General features: G+C 33.4%; 1 protein-coding gene across 12 annotated transcripts in view; it reads left to right on the plus strand.

Annotated features, from left to right (window-relative positions):
* LOC135200764 (ubiquitin carboxyl-terminal hydrolase 47-like) overlaps nucleotides 1-19,045 on the plus strand; it is a 138,624-nt gene extending 119,579 nt beyond the window's left edge. For 11 of the 12 annotated variants that reach the window (XM_064229394.1, XM_064229393.1, XM_064229395.1 and 8 more), the window contains 7 exons: nucleotides 1,902-2,034; nucleotides 2,829-2,943; nucleotides 8,287-8,431; nucleotides 8,574-8,798; nucleotides 11,416-11,559; nucleotides 11,844-12,022; nucleotides 14,731-19,045. In XM_064229394.1, the coding sequence (XP_064085464.1) occupies nucleotides 1,902-2,034; nucleotides 2,829-2,943; nucleotides 8,287-8,431; nucleotides 8,574-8,798; nucleotides 11,416-11,559; nucleotides 11,844-12,022; nucleotides 14,731-14,908 (1,119 nt within the window). In that variant the 3' untranslated portion in view covers nucleotides 14,909-19,045. The remainder of the gene's footprint in view (nucleotides 1-1,901; nucleotides 2,035-2,828; nucleotides 2,944-8,286; nucleotides 8,432-8,573; nucleotides 8,799-11,415; nucleotides 11,560-11,843; nucleotides 12,023-14,730) is intronic. The other variant, XM_064229387.1, reaches the window with a different exon arrangement.
* Nucleotides 19,046-20,767: the final 1,722 nt, after the last annotated feature.

Consider the following 20,767-nt stretch of genomic DNA (forward strand, 5'->3'; position numbering starts at 1 on the left):
GGGCTTACATAATATTTAAGAATTAGGTTCTTACAAACCCAAATATAAATTGGCAATGGTAGAGCTATAATTAGCACCAATTAGGATTCCTGTTATTTGTGTATAAATTTCTTATCAGATTTATTATACTGTACTTATTAATACTGGAGTATTTTTACAACTATTTCCCCTTTTGGAATTCTTTCTGGAGTATTAGATGGCATGACAATTTGCGGTTCCGTGACACTAAGAACCCAATTGCCCAATTTTATTTTAAGGACAAGATTAAATTGGTTCATGCTTTTTATGAGACTTATGAAATTTTCAAGTGGAAATAATATAGTATTCTGCAAAGATTTTATTTTTTTAAAGATTTTAATTTTTGCTATGAAGATTTTGAATATTGTTTTGATTAATGAGAAGTTTCCTTTGTTACAGTGTTGATTTTAAGTAGCTTCTACTGGTCATGTATTGAGTACTACAAGGCATCATAATTTCCCATGTCATGAAGTTCATCCCACGGCAGAATTTGTTAATTTAATTTTTGCAATAAAGATATTACAGTATGCTACCTGTAAGTGGATTCCATATTGTCATCAATAATTTTAAACTTTCACATTTTTTCCTTTGAATAAAGAATGCTTATTTCCTGGTTACCACCAGTTTTCTTAAAAAAGTATTCTGAGTCTCTATAATATCAGAAACATTAGTTTGATAAGTTAGATCATTTCCAACTACAGGCCATGTAAAATTGCATAGTGTTAGACTTGTAGTACTAATTACCAGTCCAGATTGTTGGCCAATTTGCATTTAGAATTAGCTTGTTTTTTTGTATGTTCTTTTGGTTTTGTGTTTGAAAAAATCAGTGTATATGCTATTGTGGTAGTGTATCCGTTATTCTGAAGTAGTGTTAGCAGTACTGTACATTACTATTTGATTTTAAGTGTTACACTTACATTTTTAGAGGATATGAATCCTTTTACTTTGCATGTGGTGTTTTAACTCCTCAACATCTTCCTGTTTTGATTCTGTAGAATCCTTACAAAAAAAATTATAAGTGTTTAAGGAGTCATTGCCAGTTGGACATTCTGCATTCCTTGTATAGTATTTTTAAATGGAACTGTTGCCAGGGTATTAGGAGTTGACTCTAGATAGAACTAGGTTTAGTTCTATTTCATTTTAACTGAAATAAACAAATGCAGGTATAATAGCATAAGAAAAAAATAATTAATTTTCCATAATTATAAATTCTCTAGTTTGTCAGTAAGGATTAGTATGGAACTTCGAACAATTTTTGACTAAATTTGTACTAGTTTTATATTTTTTAAGCAAACGTGTTTTAATCAAGGGTTCTCATTGCTCTTCATGTTCTGAAACAAAAAGGCTTGAATTGGGTATGAATTTGTGTTGTCTTCTGAAAAATAGAAATAGAATTCCATGAACTTATTTTAAATTATGTAGTTTTCCTCAGATAGAAAATGAATACATTATATTACTTGTCTTATTATGCCCAAGCAACCAAAAGATTTCAATTATTGGGCAAGTAACAGTAGGTTACAGTAATTTATTTTGTTTGTGCCATAAGGTTAGTGCTGCTTAGTGTTACGGTTTTTTTTATCTAGAGTATTACCCTCTTTTAACACTGGAAAAAAATCTGTATAAAAATTAGGGCAGATATTTTTTTTTTATCTTTTTGCTTAAAAATGACATGGATAAAGATTATTGTAAATTTGGTCCAACAGCACAGTCTTGAATAGAGATGTAGTTAGGTACTGCACAAGGTTATAAGAATGTCAAATTTTAATTTACTAGTCAACAAAGCACAGTAAATGGTGGTGCATCATACTGTAAGGATTCACTTCCCTTTTCTATATATTTCTAGTATATTTTGCCTCTTTAGTAGTTGGTTCTCCCTCTTTCAGGGTGATGACATTGGTTGGTGTTTACCTATTTTCCAGGACAACGATGCTGGATGGGGTGAGGATGAGAAGGAACTGGAGATTAAACGTTACTTTAGGGCAGAGTACTTCACAGAAGAAGAAACCAACCAAAAAAGTAAGAAACATGTTTTATAGAAGAAAGTTGATTAAATGCTGTACCTTATTTCCTTTGGTTGTTGCAAGTACTTGTATGCTGTTCTCTCTCATGTAAAATATCCAATTTTCTTGTATTTGCTGGTATGTGCGGTTTCAAAAGAAAATAATTATAAATGGTTTTCGTGCATAGAAAATTTATTATATCTTGATAATTTTGGCTTTTGAAAAATTATGATGGCTAGAAATAACAATCCTGGATTTATGAGTAACTACATTATGTCTTGAAACCCTTTAAACATGCAATCTAATGGTCAAGTTTGTCATTTTTTATTAGTTAACATGTAGTATTGTTCGCATGACATCACTTTGATGCTTTATGGTTTGGCTATGATTTGGTATGCATGTGGTTTTTCAGTAGAAATTAAAGTAATATTTTTTGGAATGGGACAACATAAAATGTCAACTGGTACCTTGGTTTTGTATTGGGTAATTCCTTTTAGATTCAAAATAGATCCAAGATTTAAGTGTTGAATATCATTATCATATATTCTTCTTTAAAGTAAAAACATTTATTAACAGATTTGTCTTACCAGCATTTGTTTCTTTTTTGAAGTGTACCACATCATTCAGCATGTACAAAGATCAGTTTTACTCCAGAGAGTTTGTTATATATTTTCATTATTCAGAATATGGAATGTCTTTTTGCTACTGTTCATATATTTTTTAGTTAGCAGAGGTAATAGAATACGTATTATGTTTTTTCTGTGAAGTTAGCCATTAAAAAATAATTGTGTTGATTCATTTCAATTTCAGTGTTGAGAGTGCATGTCGACAAAAGAATCACAATGGGTCAACTTAAGAAAGAAATGCAAAAATGGGTTGGTGTGTCAAGTGAACATTTCAAGCTCTTCAAAATATACTCCAATAGGTCAGTACTCTTTACTTAATTGGTATTTTTAAATATGAATTGCTCCTCAATACATTGTATTTTAAGTTTAACAAGAAAAAAACTTATTAATTGTAATTTAATGCAAAGTTATGTTCACTGAATTTTTTAACATTTCATTCCTGATTTAAAAGAAAATCATTGTCTGTTCATGAAACTCATGGATGCATAGGTTCCCAGCAGGAAATTGCCCCACTGTCAGTAATTATTTTGGGGGTTTAATTATTGAATCCTTTTGTTTTAATTCACACATGAATACAACTAAAGTATTGTGCGATTGTACTTTGTTGTCTTATTTTGTGGCTATGTATAAAATGAGAACATTGATGGATGTTATATAGCAAATTGTTAAGACCTCAGGTTTGTTAGTTATGAAAAATACAAATTGATTCAAAATGTCATTTTTGGAACACTGGGCCCTAGCTGTTTAATCCAAGGTCCTTAACAAAAATTGATGTAAATAAAATCACTGGATGAGAAGGTAAGGGCCTTTGTTTAGCTTGCAATATGTTTTCTTATTCTTAATTTTTTTTTCATAATTTGTAAGTGATGAATAACAAGTTTGATATGAGTTACTCTGCACATTTAGCATTTTTTTTACTAATGCAGACCCCATTTGTAGGTACATATTTATGATGTTAGTATATTTTGCAGTTTCCACCCTTTTCCCCTCTGTCCATACAAATTTACAGTATACAGTTCCCATCAGTCATTAGCACTGTTACATCTGAGGGGTTGCAAATACATCCAAAGAGCAGAAAAATGGATGTTGATTAATCTAGCCTAAGCAGAACTCCCTCTAGGCTATCCAAATATCCAACTGTGATTGTAGTTGTGGTATAATAAGTGTATATTAAAGACAAAAAATCAAAATATGGCACTTTAGTAAGCAAAATAGGTTATTCAAGAACTTTGTCACAGTATCCTAGCCAACTGAAACTATGTATTCATAATCTAGTATTATCATCAAACATTAGATATCTAAAGGTAATTTTTTTATATGAACTGCATATACCTGTATAGTGAACGCTGTATTCATAAATAATAACGAGAAAAGGAAAACATGACCAAGCCACCAATAACTGAACAGTATTGTGGTACTAATGCACACCACATTCACTTTCACTGGACTATTAAAAAATGTTTATAAATTCTATTTTCTGTTTACAGTAGAGTACAATACATATAATGTATACAGTTTTATCACAGCCAATTGTGTGTACTGTATTGTACTGTACCTAGTGTATAGTTTAGCCCAGAATAATAATTGAAAAACAATCATGCAATAAGACTACTTACAGTAAAACAAAGTGATTGTACTTCATCCTTACAGTTCATACATTATTTCTTGAATTCTGGTATCAATTATTTGAAGGTAAATACCGTATATACTCGCATATCATGCGACTTTTGAAGCCCTAATTTAGGAGCTGATTGTAAGGGGGTCGCATCTTACATGAGATATAAAATTCGAGTATGTAATAATCATATATTATTGTCGTATGATAAAATACAAACATAATGGGTATGCATCTTTTCCATGGATCTTTTAAAAAGTTTTGTTTTACTTCACTGCATCCAATAATAATATATGTATTTTCATATTACTATTTGTTTGAATTATAAAATACAAACATAGCAATCATGTTTTGATTTGAAAATCAGCTGAGGGCGATTGAAAGTAAGTTTGTTTTGCTGTGTTGAACTCAAATCAGAGTGACTTTCTTGCTTCTAGGTAGCGTAAATGAATCTCTCAAGATACTCTATTTATATGAGATAAGGTTATTTTACGTTATACAGTGTTTTCAAGTGGAAATACCACTTAAAAACGTATCGTTTGTGAACGAAATTGTTATTTTTTCGTTAGTTCGATATTTTCACTTTTATCTCATCAGAATACTATGAGCTTTACATATTTATCTTTTATTGGAGTGAAAACAGTAAAATGTGTTCTTTTCACGCCCAATAGTTTTGATTGAAACAAATTTCTCTCATTTTATTTAAGGTCTATTTTGAAGGTACTATACTGAAGTTTGCAAGTTTCATCCATATAGTACTATTATCGTGCATTGACAACAAATATATGACTCCAGTAAACTTACGCCATCAAACACAACCGTAGATAAAATTGAGAGAAAATCATTTTAATCAAAACTTCAGGTCTTGAAAGAACACATTATACTGTTGTTTTCACGCCAATAAAAGATAAGTAACATAGCAGTAAAGGTTCGTACTATGATGAAATTAAGTGAAAATGGCAAACGGAATCATGTAATATTTTTACACAATAAACATGGCCCAGCGCAATCTGTTACAAAAATACTTTACTTCATGAGACGTATTTAATTCATATTTCGACTTAAAAACACGTAGTAAAATGACAAATTACATTGTCTTATATAAGTAAAGTATCTAGATATTTTACGCTAACTAGAAGAAAGGCAATTCACTCTGAATTGAGTTAAATACGGAGAAATAAACTCGTATTCACCATCAGCTGATTTCTAATCGAAAACACTGACTGCTTTGTTAGTATTTTATGATGTAATAATATGAGAATACACACAATATTATTGGATACTGTAATGTATAAGTTTTTAAAAGAATCACAGAAAAGATGCATATTTATTGTTTTTTTATTTCGTAAGTATTCTAGCCGTCAGCAGCCTGACATCGCTCAATTAGGTATGCCAATGTCGGTCCGAATCTGATTCCCGTTTCATGTCCATTTTTTTTCTACTGATATGTCATAGTCAGAATGCATTGAACCTCCAAAAGTGGCTTATATTAATAAATTACTAAATTATATCGTATATGTAGTATACAGTATACTGAAGGCTTGGCTACTGTATTTGTATATAGTATACGATATTATGTACCACGATATCATCATTGTTTATGCGAGGCTAACTTGTTAAATGTTATTCAATTTCTCTTTGTACTGAATTATCATAAGCCAATGTGCATTGAACCTAGAGAATTAGTTGTAATTAATAATTACTATGCCATATATGTATAAAGTATGCTGTGTAGTGTAGACTAGGCTAGTACAATATTCTTATGGAAAATTAACACGGGCCGACTGGTTGGCCTAACTAATTACGGTTGTAAGTCGACTACTACCTGTAATGTAAAAATATATCAGTCCTATTCTCCTTAACGTCATTTGTGACATGACTATGGTAATTCTTTACTATTGTACGATGATTGAAATGCAAGCAAAAAGGCTGTTGTTATCGGATTGGTTGTTTATAGCAAATTACCTGTTCCTGGCTGTATGCGTTTTCCAAACAAGTACTATATCACCACTACCGATACTTTTTACATTCTCTTTTACTTTTTAAAACTTAACTAGAAGATGGGATAGATTAAGAGGTGGAGGAAAACAACTAGAAGATGGGATAGATTAAGAGGTGGAGGAAAAGGGGTTAGCCTAACTAAAAAATGGAATAGATAAAGAGAAGGAAAAGAGGTTGGCATATTGTTAAATTTTGGTCTCGTAAATTTAACTCGCATGATACGTGAGATATGTGATAAAATAATTTTTTGAGGGTGAAAATTTGGGGGTCGCATGATATGTGAGATCGCGTATTATGCGAGTATATATGGTATTCCAAATTATTGTGTAGTTGGATTTTAGGTTCCCCCAAACTGAGATTGATGTATATGCATTGGTGTGTTTGTCTAATCAAGGGTAGTTCTGAGATCAAAATTATGATTTTTATTATTAGCATTTTCACATTTAAACTGCTGAGACAGCTTTTGTTTTATCTAATACTACAACAAGAATGGTTCCTGGACCTCTTGGATCTCCTCATAGACTGTCCCAAGCTCCTCCCTGTTTAGTAATGTCTCCTAAAATAGCCGCACATCTACCAGTTTCACTCTCATCTGGTCGCTACTTTTCACATCGCAGTTATCAAGGAATATCTCAGAAAGAGTTGCTTTTTCGAGGTTGTTGCAGAAGTTTTTAGTACTCACTGCAGGTCATCTACCACTTCCTTTTACCTGGAAAAGTGGCTCAGCTTCCTAAATTGGTGTGAAGGAAAGGGTCCTCATCTGCTTGATGTCTGTTCCCATAATAACTGACTGTGTTAAGGGTTATCACTGCTGCCACTGTTTCAAAATGTTTCTAAGAACAGTGGTGGTTTCAGCAGTTTGATTTCCCTAGCATATTTAAACATTTCTTGGGAGGACCTCTTCTAACCCAAGGTCAAATCCCATATGGTTTGAGAGCTCTCCTCCACCCTGGCTTTTCAGCATATCCTGGAGCTCCCTGCTGTCATTTAGAGCCCTCAGTTGGCTTTGCCAGAGTACTTTTCTTAATTGTATCCATGTGATGTTGACCTTGAATCTTTTCATGATTATTTGGTTGGGCCTTTTGTCACTGTGGAGTGTGTGTGTTACCAGTTAGGAGGTATTTGAATCCATCCACATTGTCTTTGTCTCTCTTAGTTATTCATTCATAAAATGGAGGTGTCTTTGTCTGGGTACCTGCCTTTATGCCACATATGCTTGGCCGATTGTAAAATCTCTTCTGTTATTTCCAATTCCATTGCAAATCCACTCTTGCACAAGCTTCCAATTCCATTGCAAAAATCCATTATTGCAGAAGCTTTTAATTCCATTGCCTGTCCATTACTGCAAAAGCTTCCATGACTTTGGAGGTTAAACTTGGTTGTATTGCCTAAGCCCGATTGGCCTGTTACATCCAGGTCTACTCTTCTCTTCAGAGGCTCATCATCTGCTTCATCTTCTTTCTTAAATTGTGATTCAGACCATTTATGGTTAATGGAGTCATAAGAACAAATTAAATTGTTAAGAGTAAAACACGGTTTTTTCAGCAAATCTATTAACCAAACCTTCATAGCCCTCCTTCCTGTAGGGCATTTTGGCCTGACTCAGGCCTGTGTAGTGAGAATTATTTTTTTCCTTCAAGATAAATGGAGTTAAGAGTGATTGGGTGTGTTGCAAACAAGTAAGGTTATTTTCATTGTTTTAGTTGTAAATATGCAGTTCATTGACAGTCCACAATATAAACAGGAGGATGTGCATAGGTGTTTTGTACATGCACAAGCATCCTATACTATGTATTATGCCATTTTATATAAGAGATTTGAATCTGTGGTTTTTTTTATCTAGGAATCAAGACCCTGTGTAAGTTAAGGACCAACTGCACATAATGTTTAAGTACATTAATGAAGTTTTATTTACAGGGTTTGATGATGCTAAACTTTTAGTGGTCATAGTAATGACTAGAAAGTATTCGATAACATTAGTTTATATTTGGTTGTTTTCTTATTAACTTGAATGTTTATTTAACAGCCAAGAGTTTGAGTGCACAAGGATGACAGAAACTTTAGCTTCATATGGTGACAACACAAGATTGAATGTAAGGTTAGGCAGAGCTTTATTACCCGGGGAGCAGAGAGGCAAAGTTTATCTTTTGGAACCAGAAAACATTGATGATGTGAGTATATTTTTCCTTGTTTTAGTTCTTCTTGTAGTATGTTAATTGGTCATTGTGTGCTGTTATGCATTACCAGTTTGATATTTTAAAAACTACTTGAATTTTTTTTAATGATGTTCATATGTTTATGAATTTTTTGCAGCCTGCTCGTTTTCTTATTGACTGGGTTGTCACTAAGGGTGAAACTATTGGGAATGCTAAGAGGGCAATAGTGAAAGAGGTCAATGCCAGATGTAACATGACTCTTACTCCAGAACTTGTCCGTTTACGAAAGAAGAGCTGGAAAAATCCTCAAGCAATTTATCTGGATGACCAAAAGTTTGATGATGACATATCATTATATTCCAACTGGGAACTCTTCTTGCAGGTAGGTTTGCAAAAATGTTTAATGTTTGTTGTATATGCAGGATTAACCCTATTAACCCTTAATGGACAGATACCCTCATATGAATAGCAATAACAGGTTGGGGGGGTGGATGGATTCAATCATCGTGAGCATCAGTATTACATGCCACTGATTTGGGGGAATCAAGCGGGAAGGAGGTTCCATTACTAATACAGCCCATAAGTTCACTAATGGCAACTTTTAGACCGGCTCAGCTTGCCAATTCTAGGTAGCTCAGGCCTTAGTTGTGTTTTGACTTTGAGGAGACATGTACTGCCTGTCTTAGTTGTGTTTTGACTTTGAGGAGACATGTACTGCCTGTCTTTCCTACATGACATCATTTTATATATTTACTCATAAATATACCCAAGGGTTGCTGTTGGGTGTAGATCTTATCTTTTGTGATAGTATGTCAGTTATAATTGTAATTTTGCAAAGAAATATTAGAAAAAACATGTAATTTTGCAAAGAAATATTAGAAAAAATATGTTTAATCCAAAGAAGTTACTGTATCTTCGATCTCATTAATTTACGTAAATATTTTACAACAAATATACTCTAATTTGTTACTGATTTTAGCTCTTATCTGTTTTGATATTGTGTGAGCTGTAATTATTAAAAATAAAAATAAAAATTATTTGAAAAAACATGTATAACATGGTAAAAATGATCGTTTTGTAAAAGAGCCCCACGAGGGTTGCAAATAGTCTTTTTCAACTTCTGTTGGAAGTTGGGAAGAAATTTTTCAAGAATTTTTTTTTCGGTGTGCAATTGCATGTCTTCCTCTTTCCATTGATTGTTTTTTCTTAAATGGGCCAACCTCAAAGTTTCCCCAGCTTTGGGTGTTGCATAATTTTTTTTGCCTGGCTCTTGATGTTTTGACAAAATATCAAGCTTTGTATAGCGTTAGTGAACTTCACCACAAAGTCTTTAGAAATAGAGCCCAGTGACTATGATGAATGCCTCGTGGTTTTCATGAACAAGCTTTTCAGTATGCAATAGAACAATGTATAGTGAAAGTCATCTCTGTATTTGCCCTATTAATCAAATTTCAACTGTGCCAGAGAGAAGACAGCAGTTAAAACAGGGAACAAGTATTACTGAAGAAAACTTGACAACAGTGATTACCTTTGAGTACCTATGGAAACAATAACACAATCACACTGGTGCTTTTTTGCTATTGAACAGGTTGGGGGGCCACATGCCTGACAGCTAAAAACTGCATTGGGGGGATCATCACTCGTGATTGTAATAATACCCTGCCCTAAAAATTATATACCTTTAAAACCTTACTACTTTATTATTTTTCCAATTAAAAAAAATTATAACATGGCAAGAGCTGTCAAAGAGACATTGCATAGCCATTTTTTATTTACAAGAATGATAATTAAAAATTCATATTCAGTAAATGAATTACTTATCCAATTACATATTTCATGGACTAAACAATTAGCATAGAAGTGGGATTTTGAAAATTGCATATAAATACCATTGTAAAACAAAAAAAGGCCACCAATGAATCTGGAGGTTTATCCTATTGTCAAGACCAAGGGTTTGTTCAGCAGGTTCTTATAATCCATACCATACTTAGTCATATCACTAATAGGGTGGTAGTGCCATCAGTGTGCCTCATGGGGATGCACTGTAGGCGTTACTAAAGGTTCTTCTCAGCGTGCCATTGTCCCCTAGCTGCAACCCCTTTCATTCTTTTTACTGTACCTTCATTCTTGTAAACTTTCTCCCGTCTTGCTATCCACACACTCCTAACAATTATTTCATAGTGCAACTGCAAGGATTTCTTCATGTTACACCTTTCAGACCTAGTTACTCTCAATTTCCTTTCCAGCACTGAATGGCCTCATATGTCCCAGTGCTTGGCCTTTGGCTTAAACTCTATATTTCATTCTGTATCACTAATATCTCTGTGAATAATTTTAAAAATCTGCTGAAAGTTGAATTTCACACATGCAAATTATGGCTAAAGAAAAAAGAAAATGGTGTCACCATGGTATGTATTCTTGCCATCAGTTATTAAAGTTAATGAAAATCTGGCAACTGTATATGTTCTGTTTTGCGGATTTGGTAACTTATGACTATGACTAAAGCATAGCTAATGAGTTGGAATTAATCCTCATGACATTGAAAAATAATCACTAATATTGAAGGTGGTCAGTAGGTGACAGAGCATTGATATGAGTGCTTTTACAAAAAAAAATATATAGAAATTTGTACGCTAATGCTTTCATATATTCATAAGGTGTTTTTTGGCATTGATAGGCATCTCGCAGAAATGCTGACACTATCACATCAGAGCTTAAACCACTGAAGGTGCACTGCCTGCCTGTTCACAACACTAACTTCACTGCCCCATCAACAACAACTTCACAACTCTGTGATTGACTTTACATAACTGAAAAATTTCTGGTGACTTTGTTCAACTGTAGTTTGTTATTTTTGTATTATAATGATTGTATGTGATTTTATCTATCATTTGACATATCCCTCTTAATCATTGTTTACCCGCCATTGAATAAGAGGGATATTTGTGGGGAACTCTAAATTGGAGAAAAATAAATTAATGGTTTTCATATTTCTACAGGTATTGGAAGGTCCTGAAATCAAAACCCATAATATTGATGAGCTGGCTTTGTTTGTTCGAAGATGGAAACCTTCATCTTATACCCTGGATCCCCTTAAAGAGGTTATCATTCCTAAGCCTACTATGGAAGAACTTAAAGATAAGGTGTGTAGTTATCACATTTTTTGTGACATATCAGCAGCCTATTTTTTTTTCACTGTGTATTGTCATGTTAGTTTTTTATTTCCTCAGAAGAGGTATTGCAATACTTTAGTAGTTTTCTTACTTGATGTTAATTTTTACATTTAGAATATTTAGTATGCCTTTAAGCTGCTTAATGTTATGCTTTGATACATGTTGTTGTTTCAAAAGTTCTTTGCTTTTTATGATAACAGTAAAAATGCAACATGTGATCACTGTAGTAAATTTACTCTCTATTATTTTATCAGTTATCAGAATTGTCGGGCATCAGTGTTGAGAACATAGATGTTGCCAAGGGTAAAGGGACATTCCCATGTGACATGTCTGTGTTAGACATAACAGAGGAACTTGACTGGACGCCCCGTGTTGGTCAGTTGAACCAGCGACCCCTTTATATTCTAGATGATGGTGCTATGATGTATTTCAGGTAATGGCTTGTACTATTTGCATTTTTACTAGCAATTGACTATTTTTATGGTTTTTTTTTTAGTGTTATTACTTATTAATGACTTAGAAATACAAATGCTTATGTCACCGTTTGCTTTCTTCTCTAATTTGCTGTAGGTTTTTAATGATTAAATTGATAAGTTAGAATTTGGTAAGTTTGTCATGATTTCACATTAGGCACTTTACTTCTGTCAGTTTGCTAGACACTAATGTATAAAGATTCATAGACTTGACCTATTTTATTCATACTATCAGAAAAGGATCAATTCATAAGGCTTCTCATATCTGCAGAGATGTTATTCTCCTGTAAGGAAGTCAGTAGTCTGGTTACCTATTAGACTACTGTATTTGTTCTTGGCTTTCTCTCTCCAAGCTATCATGATTAAACCTTTGATGCTAAACTATGAGTGAAGTTGATTAAGTTTTGGAGTGCTTTGAGAACTTTGGAGAGAACAAGGTTTGGTGGCATGCCTCCTCAGCCATTGAATTCAAGTATGTGACTTAATCAGGTGTCATAAGACTTTAATGAAACTTGTCCCTAGGTTTTGATCAAGTGTCATTAAAAACTTGTTTAAAACTGTCCCTAGGTTGTTGGACCTGATTTGAATGGATGAAAGGTTAAGGGTGCATATTGTTCCTTCCTGGTATGGCTTCTTTGATTTACATATACCATTTTAAGTCCTTTTATGTAAACAGGCAACGGCAGTGAGTATGGATATGGATTAACACCTCACCCCCCACACAAGTGGAAAGTCTATTCCAAGTTCTTTGGCATCTTATGAGCTTAATAACAGTAAAGAAGAGAGATTAGAGGTCTGGCATGAAAATAACATTTGGAATAGATAGATAACTTTAATATTTCTTGTTCTCAACACTGTAAGAAGGAACTCATTCTTTTATGTAGAGAACAATTCATTAAACTTGAGTCTTACTTGAGGAATGAATTTCAGAGTACAGAAAACTGAATGATGGGTAATTGAAGCAACTACACCATTGTCTTTCTAAACATCAAAATATCACAGGGTATAGAAGTACAGATATCATATGTTGCCAATTTTCATGTTAAGGTAATCATATTAGCTTCCTGGAGTCTATTGAAATAGTTTTCATTTCTTGAAATGTGGTTCTTTGTTTGCATCAGATATTTTGAATATACTACTTTATTTCGTATATTCTTCGTTAAGATCTCAGTTCCATTAATGAAAATGAAGATATGGCATATTTTTCCCCGGCGATGCCAGATCTGACTTAAGGGACCTATGATTTTTAAGGGGATTTAAAAGGTCATGTTTAAATATCATTAAAGGATACTTGACTTGCTCTTGATCACCCACTGTGATAAGTATGGACAGCCCAGCCCAAGTGACTCCTGTAAACATCTTCACCCACCACCAGAGGCCAAGGAAATAGTCTCTGATTTTCTGAAATACTTCATTTTATAAAAACATCATGAAGGTCCAGTAACTGATTGTTTCGAAGGCTATCCAGAGAACATCTGAAGCAACAAAAGTGTCAGAAATGACTATTCATAGACTTAACAAGGAAGCAAGAGAAGCGGGAAATATAGTGGAATCTCCAGTGTTTCAAAAAAAGAAAAGAGAAAGTGAATCCTGTGACTGACTTGGATAATTTTGATCAAAATGTTAGGCAAAGAAGGAATGAGTGGTTGTCTTTTCTAAGGGTATAAAATATTGATTGACTTATATGAATTTATGTCTCAAGTCCAAACACTGGAGCCAACAAGCCATTCAGGGCATCTATAATTACAGAAAGAGAAAGAATAGCTAAATAGAATTGGGAATGAACAAAAAAAAAAAGTTAACAAGGAAGAGCAAACCCTTTCCATCAACTCCAAAGGTCTAAAGCAAATCTTATCAAGAAGGATTATATCTGCAGGAAGCATTTAATGGGATTTACATACCCGTAGATATGACAACTCTGCCTTTTCTACCTGGCCCCACCAGAGTGATCTTAGAAAAGTAAATGCTCTATAACTGTTTTCTCTAAATACATATTGTTTGTTATGTACTTATCAGACCTTCTAGGAGTTTACATGTTAGCGCATATTGAAAATATATCTTAGGAACGAAAATATATCTTAGGAACCCCCTATTCAATTAAAACTTTCATAAAAATCTGTTACAACAATTATGATGGCTATGGTTATTTCATCCAGGTTGTGATAGTTTTTGGAATAATTTTATATGATGGTTATGGTTATTACATCCAGCTGGTGATATTTTTTGGAATAATTTTTTAGTCTACATATTTGCATCAAAACTAATTTACAAACCTTTGGGTGCCATGATATTGCACTGCCTAACTGTTTTCTCTGTTTACTTAGTGTTATTTTGTACTTATCAGACCTTCTAGGAGTTTACATGTTAACTTATATTGAAAATATATCTTAGGAACCCCCTATTCAGTTTAAAACATTCATAAAAATCTGTTTCAACAGTTATGATGGTTATGGTTATTACACCTGACTTGTGATAGTTTATAGAAAAATTTTATATGATGGTTATGGTTATTTCATCCAGCTTGTGATATTTTTTGGAATAATTTTTTTACAGTCTCCTAATCCAAACACAATTGTATAGTTGTTTCAGTCTTGACTACGTGGTTACTATTAGAATGTAAGAAGTTATGTATTTGCATTGAAACTAATTTGCAAATTTATTTGTCCAGGGATAAAACGGAAGCTCTCAAAGAACTAACAGAAGAAGAACGAAGAGAGTTAAACAGTTCTGAGAATCGTCGCCTTAACCGTGATCTGCAGTATTCGTGTCCCAGTTCAACAACAAATTACAGTAACATTAGATCTAAGGAAAGAGGGTTGAAAATATATTTGAACCATGATGATTAAAGTAAATTATGATGCTCTTGTAAAACAAAGTGTGAAGTTTTGTAAATTGAAGTACAGCATTAAGATAAAATCTGTATATAATGTCACTGCCTCATCTTGATGAGGACAGTGAAGTCAGACTTGAGTATTTTACATTAATTTTATAAATGAAAAATATCTAACTTTTTTTTATTATTGTATTTCATCTGATATAATGTTCCATGCAGCATATAAACAAACCTCTACAGCTTGCATACCTATAATTAAGGGTACACTGTAGTGCTGTTGTAAATGTTATGAAAACTGTGATGTATTTTGAGTCTCATAGCTACATCCTTTGGCTCATATAAAGAAATGTTGTAATTCACTTGTGTACAAAGCTTCCACAGATGTTTTACCAAATGACAAAGCTTGGGTTACATATCTTGGGGTTACATTCTAAAGAATCTGAAATTAATTTGTACTATTTGATGAAGCTGTTTCTTGAAGTTATTGAATAGGCCAAAGACACTTTCTTCAAACAATTTCATTTCCATATAGTGAGATATATAAATATTGCCAATGATTAGTAACACACTAGCAATATGTTTATTAGAATTAGGTTAGACATGGAGTTTGCTGAGGAAAGGAGATCCTATCTAATCATTGCAGTTTGTGTATAAAATAAACATGTAAAGAAAAGTTTTATGGTAAAATGATAATTATATTTTCTCACTAAATGAATAAATGTGTAATTTTCAAGTGATCATTGGTGGTTAGAAGCATTGTTCCTGTTAAACAGTGTTCAGAGAAAGACATACAAGCTACCATAATTTTATAAGAAGACAATCTGTGATTAGGGTTTGTGTGCATGGTCAGTCTTATCCCCCTGTTTTCTTTCATTGCTCAGTGGGTGTGAAGATTATCACAAGTACATACATATTGGTCTCGGTGGACTTTTCTCTTTCATTATGGTCATTACTTGCAATACAGCTGGTTTTCATAATGCAGCTAAGTTATGGTGATAACATCACCACAAAAAGGTATGTGTAAAATGCTTACATACCAAATGTTAGTTGGTTGATGATTATGCATAGGCAATGCTGTATAGTGCATAATAATTTGCTGCTCAAGTAGAAGTTTGTGTATGCTGGCTGTGATTTTTTGTGTACATTTCCTGTTGTGTCGAAAAAATATGTGCTACTTATGTCACATTCCAAATTTAGGCTATGATACTGCCTGATTTGTTGTCTATGAACATATTGCCTTGGGCAGATTGCATTCCACTTATGGTCATAGCCCCTGAGGTATTTTCTAAGTTTTGTTTTTTTGTTACCTGCAGTGGATGCAATAATGTATGGTATTGTATTCACCAAATTTGTGCACAAAAGAAACTACATAATTTTATTACAAAATTTTTAGTTTTGTCTTTTTCCCTTTGAACATTAGAATTTAATATTACAGTAATTGTAATCATTCACCAGACTTGCACGTAATATTTGTATAGGAATTTTGTTTCTTCTCTCCCTATTTCTTTTCAAGTTGGGTCCCAAAGCATTCAGCATTATTGTGCATATTTAGTTGTAGAAAACTTTCCTGTGCCATAAAATTTTTATGTATTTTGGTATGGGTTACTTGAAATAATTTTCAAATGATGAATGTCAGAATAATATGACTGGCAAGGGTTTTTAATTGAAAAAAAATTCTTAAAATATTCTTAACATGGCATTGGATTGTAGTTTAATATAGCGATGTGACTGTGAATGTCAAGTTAGTGTTATCCTTTGTTCAAAATCTAATGTGATACTGAACTTTTTTTATTATGATTGATTGACCATTTATGAATTTTAATCACAGCAAAAATACAGTGTTGTCCTATGCATTCATCTTCCAATGTTATGAATACTTATATTATCATCATTTACCTGCAATTCATTGTAAAGTTTTAAATTACAATATACACATTATCCTTAGTCACAACTTTGATGTAAATATTTACCATATGATTAATATGCAAAATGTATCTTTGTTGATAATCATTGTTCAGTTGGTAAGTTCATTGTATTTATGTAAATGCTTATTATTGCTGTATGGTTTAATTGGTGAAATTTTTCTTTAAACATAGCCATCTCTCAAATGAGAAACTTATGGTTGCATTTCTGAAAGCTTGGAATTGTTCTGAAATCATAAACATACTGTACTTGTTGATATAACCTATCAAGCAGAGGCTTTGATAGTTGTAACAAAATTGAGGATTAAAATCAGTATACGTATATCATTGCAGCATTAGTGGCTAAGGCTGTGTAGAAACACAATTAATGAAAGTAAATAATTAGCCTGGTTTTACAAATTACCGTTGTTGGTGTAAGTGTAGATGTGCTTTGCATCAAAGCTTTTTATCACTGCATCCCATTTTATTGTATCTTCACCTTACTCATAAGCACTTCTAAGGCACACAAAATTGTCTGGGCAGTTTGTCTTCAGATTTTTTACTAATTTGTGTAGTATAATCTAAAACTGGGATTTATTCTGCAATAGTCATTGATAATTGGAGATATAACCACCAGTGATCACTTTCCTATAAGACAACTCCAAATTGTAAGGCAAGTATTCATGTTGCTGTATGATTTTTTTATGCAACACTGTAAGGAGCAAGCTTATCTGCTTCATTATCAGCTCTTGGTGTTATTTTGAATAACAAAAGTGGAAAGAGCCATGTGATCATATGTGCTAAGTAAAGCTACAATGCAGCTTTGAGAATGCAGCAAGTAGGTATAAGAATATTTCAGTTTATAGATATGTGCAATAGTAAATTACTAAAGTAAATGTAGGGCAATTTTGATATGACATTAAGTTGTATCTCGACAGTAAAAATACAAGAAAAAATTATCCTCAGAACAAAATTGGATAGTTTTACCAATTTACTAAAAAAATTTTGTACAAGTTAAAAAAAAAAATGGGGTTAATTGCCTTAGGAAGGTTGTATGTGAACTTTTTATTTCAGCTCATCACCTTTTGGGTGTTTTGTAAATAATTGTTCGTTTTTTTTTTCTTCTGCATTAGTGTATTAAATGTGCATGTCCCTTGTCTGAATGAGAAAAACAGCTGGAACTGTGGTGATGTGTTCGATACGTGGGTAAATCTTAGTTCCCACCTTGTACATACAACCAGAGTATGACTGACTTTGTCTTGGGGCAAATGCACTGTGTACAGTGATATTTTCTCTATCTATCTCTCTCTCTCTTTTATTGTTAGGTAAATCCTGTATATAGCTACCAGAGGTATGAATCCCAATCTAACAAGCCACTTAGGTGTCTGTCATCATTATTTAATGGCTGTCACCCAATTCTGCCAATGCCTTGTATTATAATTGTACTTGTCACTTTATATACAACTATATCTCGTTTCCCTGTATTGGATATATGGGGGTTACTGAAAGTTTTTATACATTTGAAAAGTTACCCTGGTATTCACTCTAAGTACTTTGAATTACAAAGTATTGTTTACACAAGCCCTAGTCCATGTTCACAATTACTACGGTGTCATTGTATATTATGTGCATATGTTATTTATTGTTTAGATTTTGTTAATTTCTGGGGGAAATGTTTTTTCTTTGGTAGTGTTCACACACACACACAATTGAGTGCACAGAGCACAAGAGGGGAAAGTTTGCTATGGTTGCTGGCAGAGAGCAGTATTTTTTGGAATACGGAAATTGGTCAAGCATCATAAGGAAAATGTGGTGATTTAGCAGTATAAAGTAATCGTTATGACTACAAGGGCTTATATATATATATATATATATATATGATCTGGCTTTAAAAAAATGAAAGCACTACCAAGATTTAAATGCCTGTGTGGATGTGAGTATATGTATATAAATATTTATGAATGTGTGGACCATTGAATGGATTTGTATTTAATAATATAAGCCTGCAAAGTTGTGTACGTTGGCTAAACTGTAATTAGAAAAGGTAATTTTGTGGAAGGTAACCGAGTAACAATGAAATTTTTATGGCTTTTATATTAGCATTTCCTTTTTGTTACTTCACTAAACAAGTGATTTTTTTCCCCATTTTGTTCAACTTCCTGATTTTGTAGCGGCTATATCTTGATGTGACAGATTTCCATCACAATTTTCAAGTTTTAGCCAAGCTCCTAATAAATATGGTTGTCAAATTTACTTTATTTTACCTCAATGAATCCATATCAAAGTAAAAAAAAAAAATAAAAAGGTATAATAAAAATACCTCCTTACATTAATAATTTATTAATATAGTATTTACATGTCAGCATTATAAAAAATATTAGTTAAACACTACCAATTTTCTTTCTCTCCTTAAAGACGCACACCTGACGGACTGTAAGGAAAAAACAGAGATATTAATATTGCTTCAAAAACCATAGTTACTTGTAAAAATTACAAATGACAAATTTTTAGTGCCAGCTGGACCGGCCAAGTTAACAAAATTGTGCATGCAAAAGACTATTGGCATCTGTGCTTGGTCACAAGCTATGTGGGACCATCTACCCATGCCAGTTCTTCCAACCCAGGTTAATTGTTAAAGGTGGGCCTTTGCATGTTAAACCTCAGTTTTGTAGTTATAAAAAATTCAAATGGACATTTGTGCAGTAGGATAAACTTACACTTGGTGGAGCTAAATATGTACTATAAACAATGGAGCTTGGCCACCTATGATCAATATCCCAAATAGTAAAAGAATTCTAAAAGGCCATCCACACACTGATGAACTGTTTGGTGCGATGTCAGAAGCAGTGAACTTGCGTGAGGTTGGGTTCCAGACCACCTCACAGAAGGAAGGTGAATTTTCATGTAAGTTTGGCATGATCTAAAAAAAATGATAATAAATGCTTGCTTCTAGAGTTTTAACACTAAATATGACAGTAATCATGCTCCCTAAGTATTAGGATCTTTTAAATTAAAAGTTACTGCAATTTCATTTATAAGTTGCGTATTTGGTAAAAATGTGTGTGAAAGAGATTACATACCTACTACTCCCCTCTTCTTCAACACGGAAGCTCGACAAACTTTGTTCAATGTGACATCAGAAGCAGGCAGTCAGAACCTTGCCCGTTATTTCTCCACTTCTGATGTCACATCAAACAGAGCTAATCGACGTGGATGGGCCTTTAAAATTCTTTTATTCGGGATACTGATCATAGGTGGCAAACCTCAGTTAGTTTACAGTATTTACCTTCACCAAGTGTAAATATACATGGTTCAAGTCTATGATCAGCATAAAATCCCTGTTGCTTGGTTGGTTAAGTAGGAGATAGCTTTAGACCCAGACTTAAGCAGTCTGACAAAAGCTGTCTCATCCTCTGACTTCCTTGTGGAATGAGAAGAGGTAATTTCAGCCAAGAAGCTGTCTGGAATATAGATGAGGCCATTGACTCCAACGTAGCAGCCTTTTGACACACAAGTGAAGGCCATTCCATTTTGACTTGGTCTAAGGTCAAACCTGGTCTTAAACAAACATCTGGGTTGAAATGTCTACTCAATCAAGGAATAACAGGTGTTGCATCATACTTCCTATGTCTCGGAAGAAGAGGAGGGAGAAACTTGAATGATCTATTTGATTGTAAAGTTATTCTACCCTCAAATCCGTCCATTAACATGGTGGAGAGAACAGATTTTGCATGACTGGAGCACGGTAACCTGCATGACACCTGAACATCTTTCTTAGGTACTAAGAGCCGTTCAAATATTCTGTCCAGCCAAAGAGGAAGGTATAGGAAGATCACGACCACCTGCTCTTGGAGCCGAAGCACCTTTATCACATCCGTGGAGATCCCGACCTCAATCCTGCGGCCAAAGCACCTACCTTACTTGACAGCTGTGCGTGAAATGGCCTTGATAAATTGCTTGGTGAGGAAGAT

The sequence above is a fragment of the Macrobrachium nipponense genome, chromosome 27 (genome assembly GCF_015104395.2).
Source record: "Macrobrachium nipponense isolate FS-2020 chromosome 27, ASM1510439v2, whole genome shotgun sequence".
Taxonomy (NCBI): Eukaryota; Metazoa; Arthropoda; class Malacostraca; order Decapoda; family Palaemonidae; genus Macrobrachium; species Macrobrachium nipponense.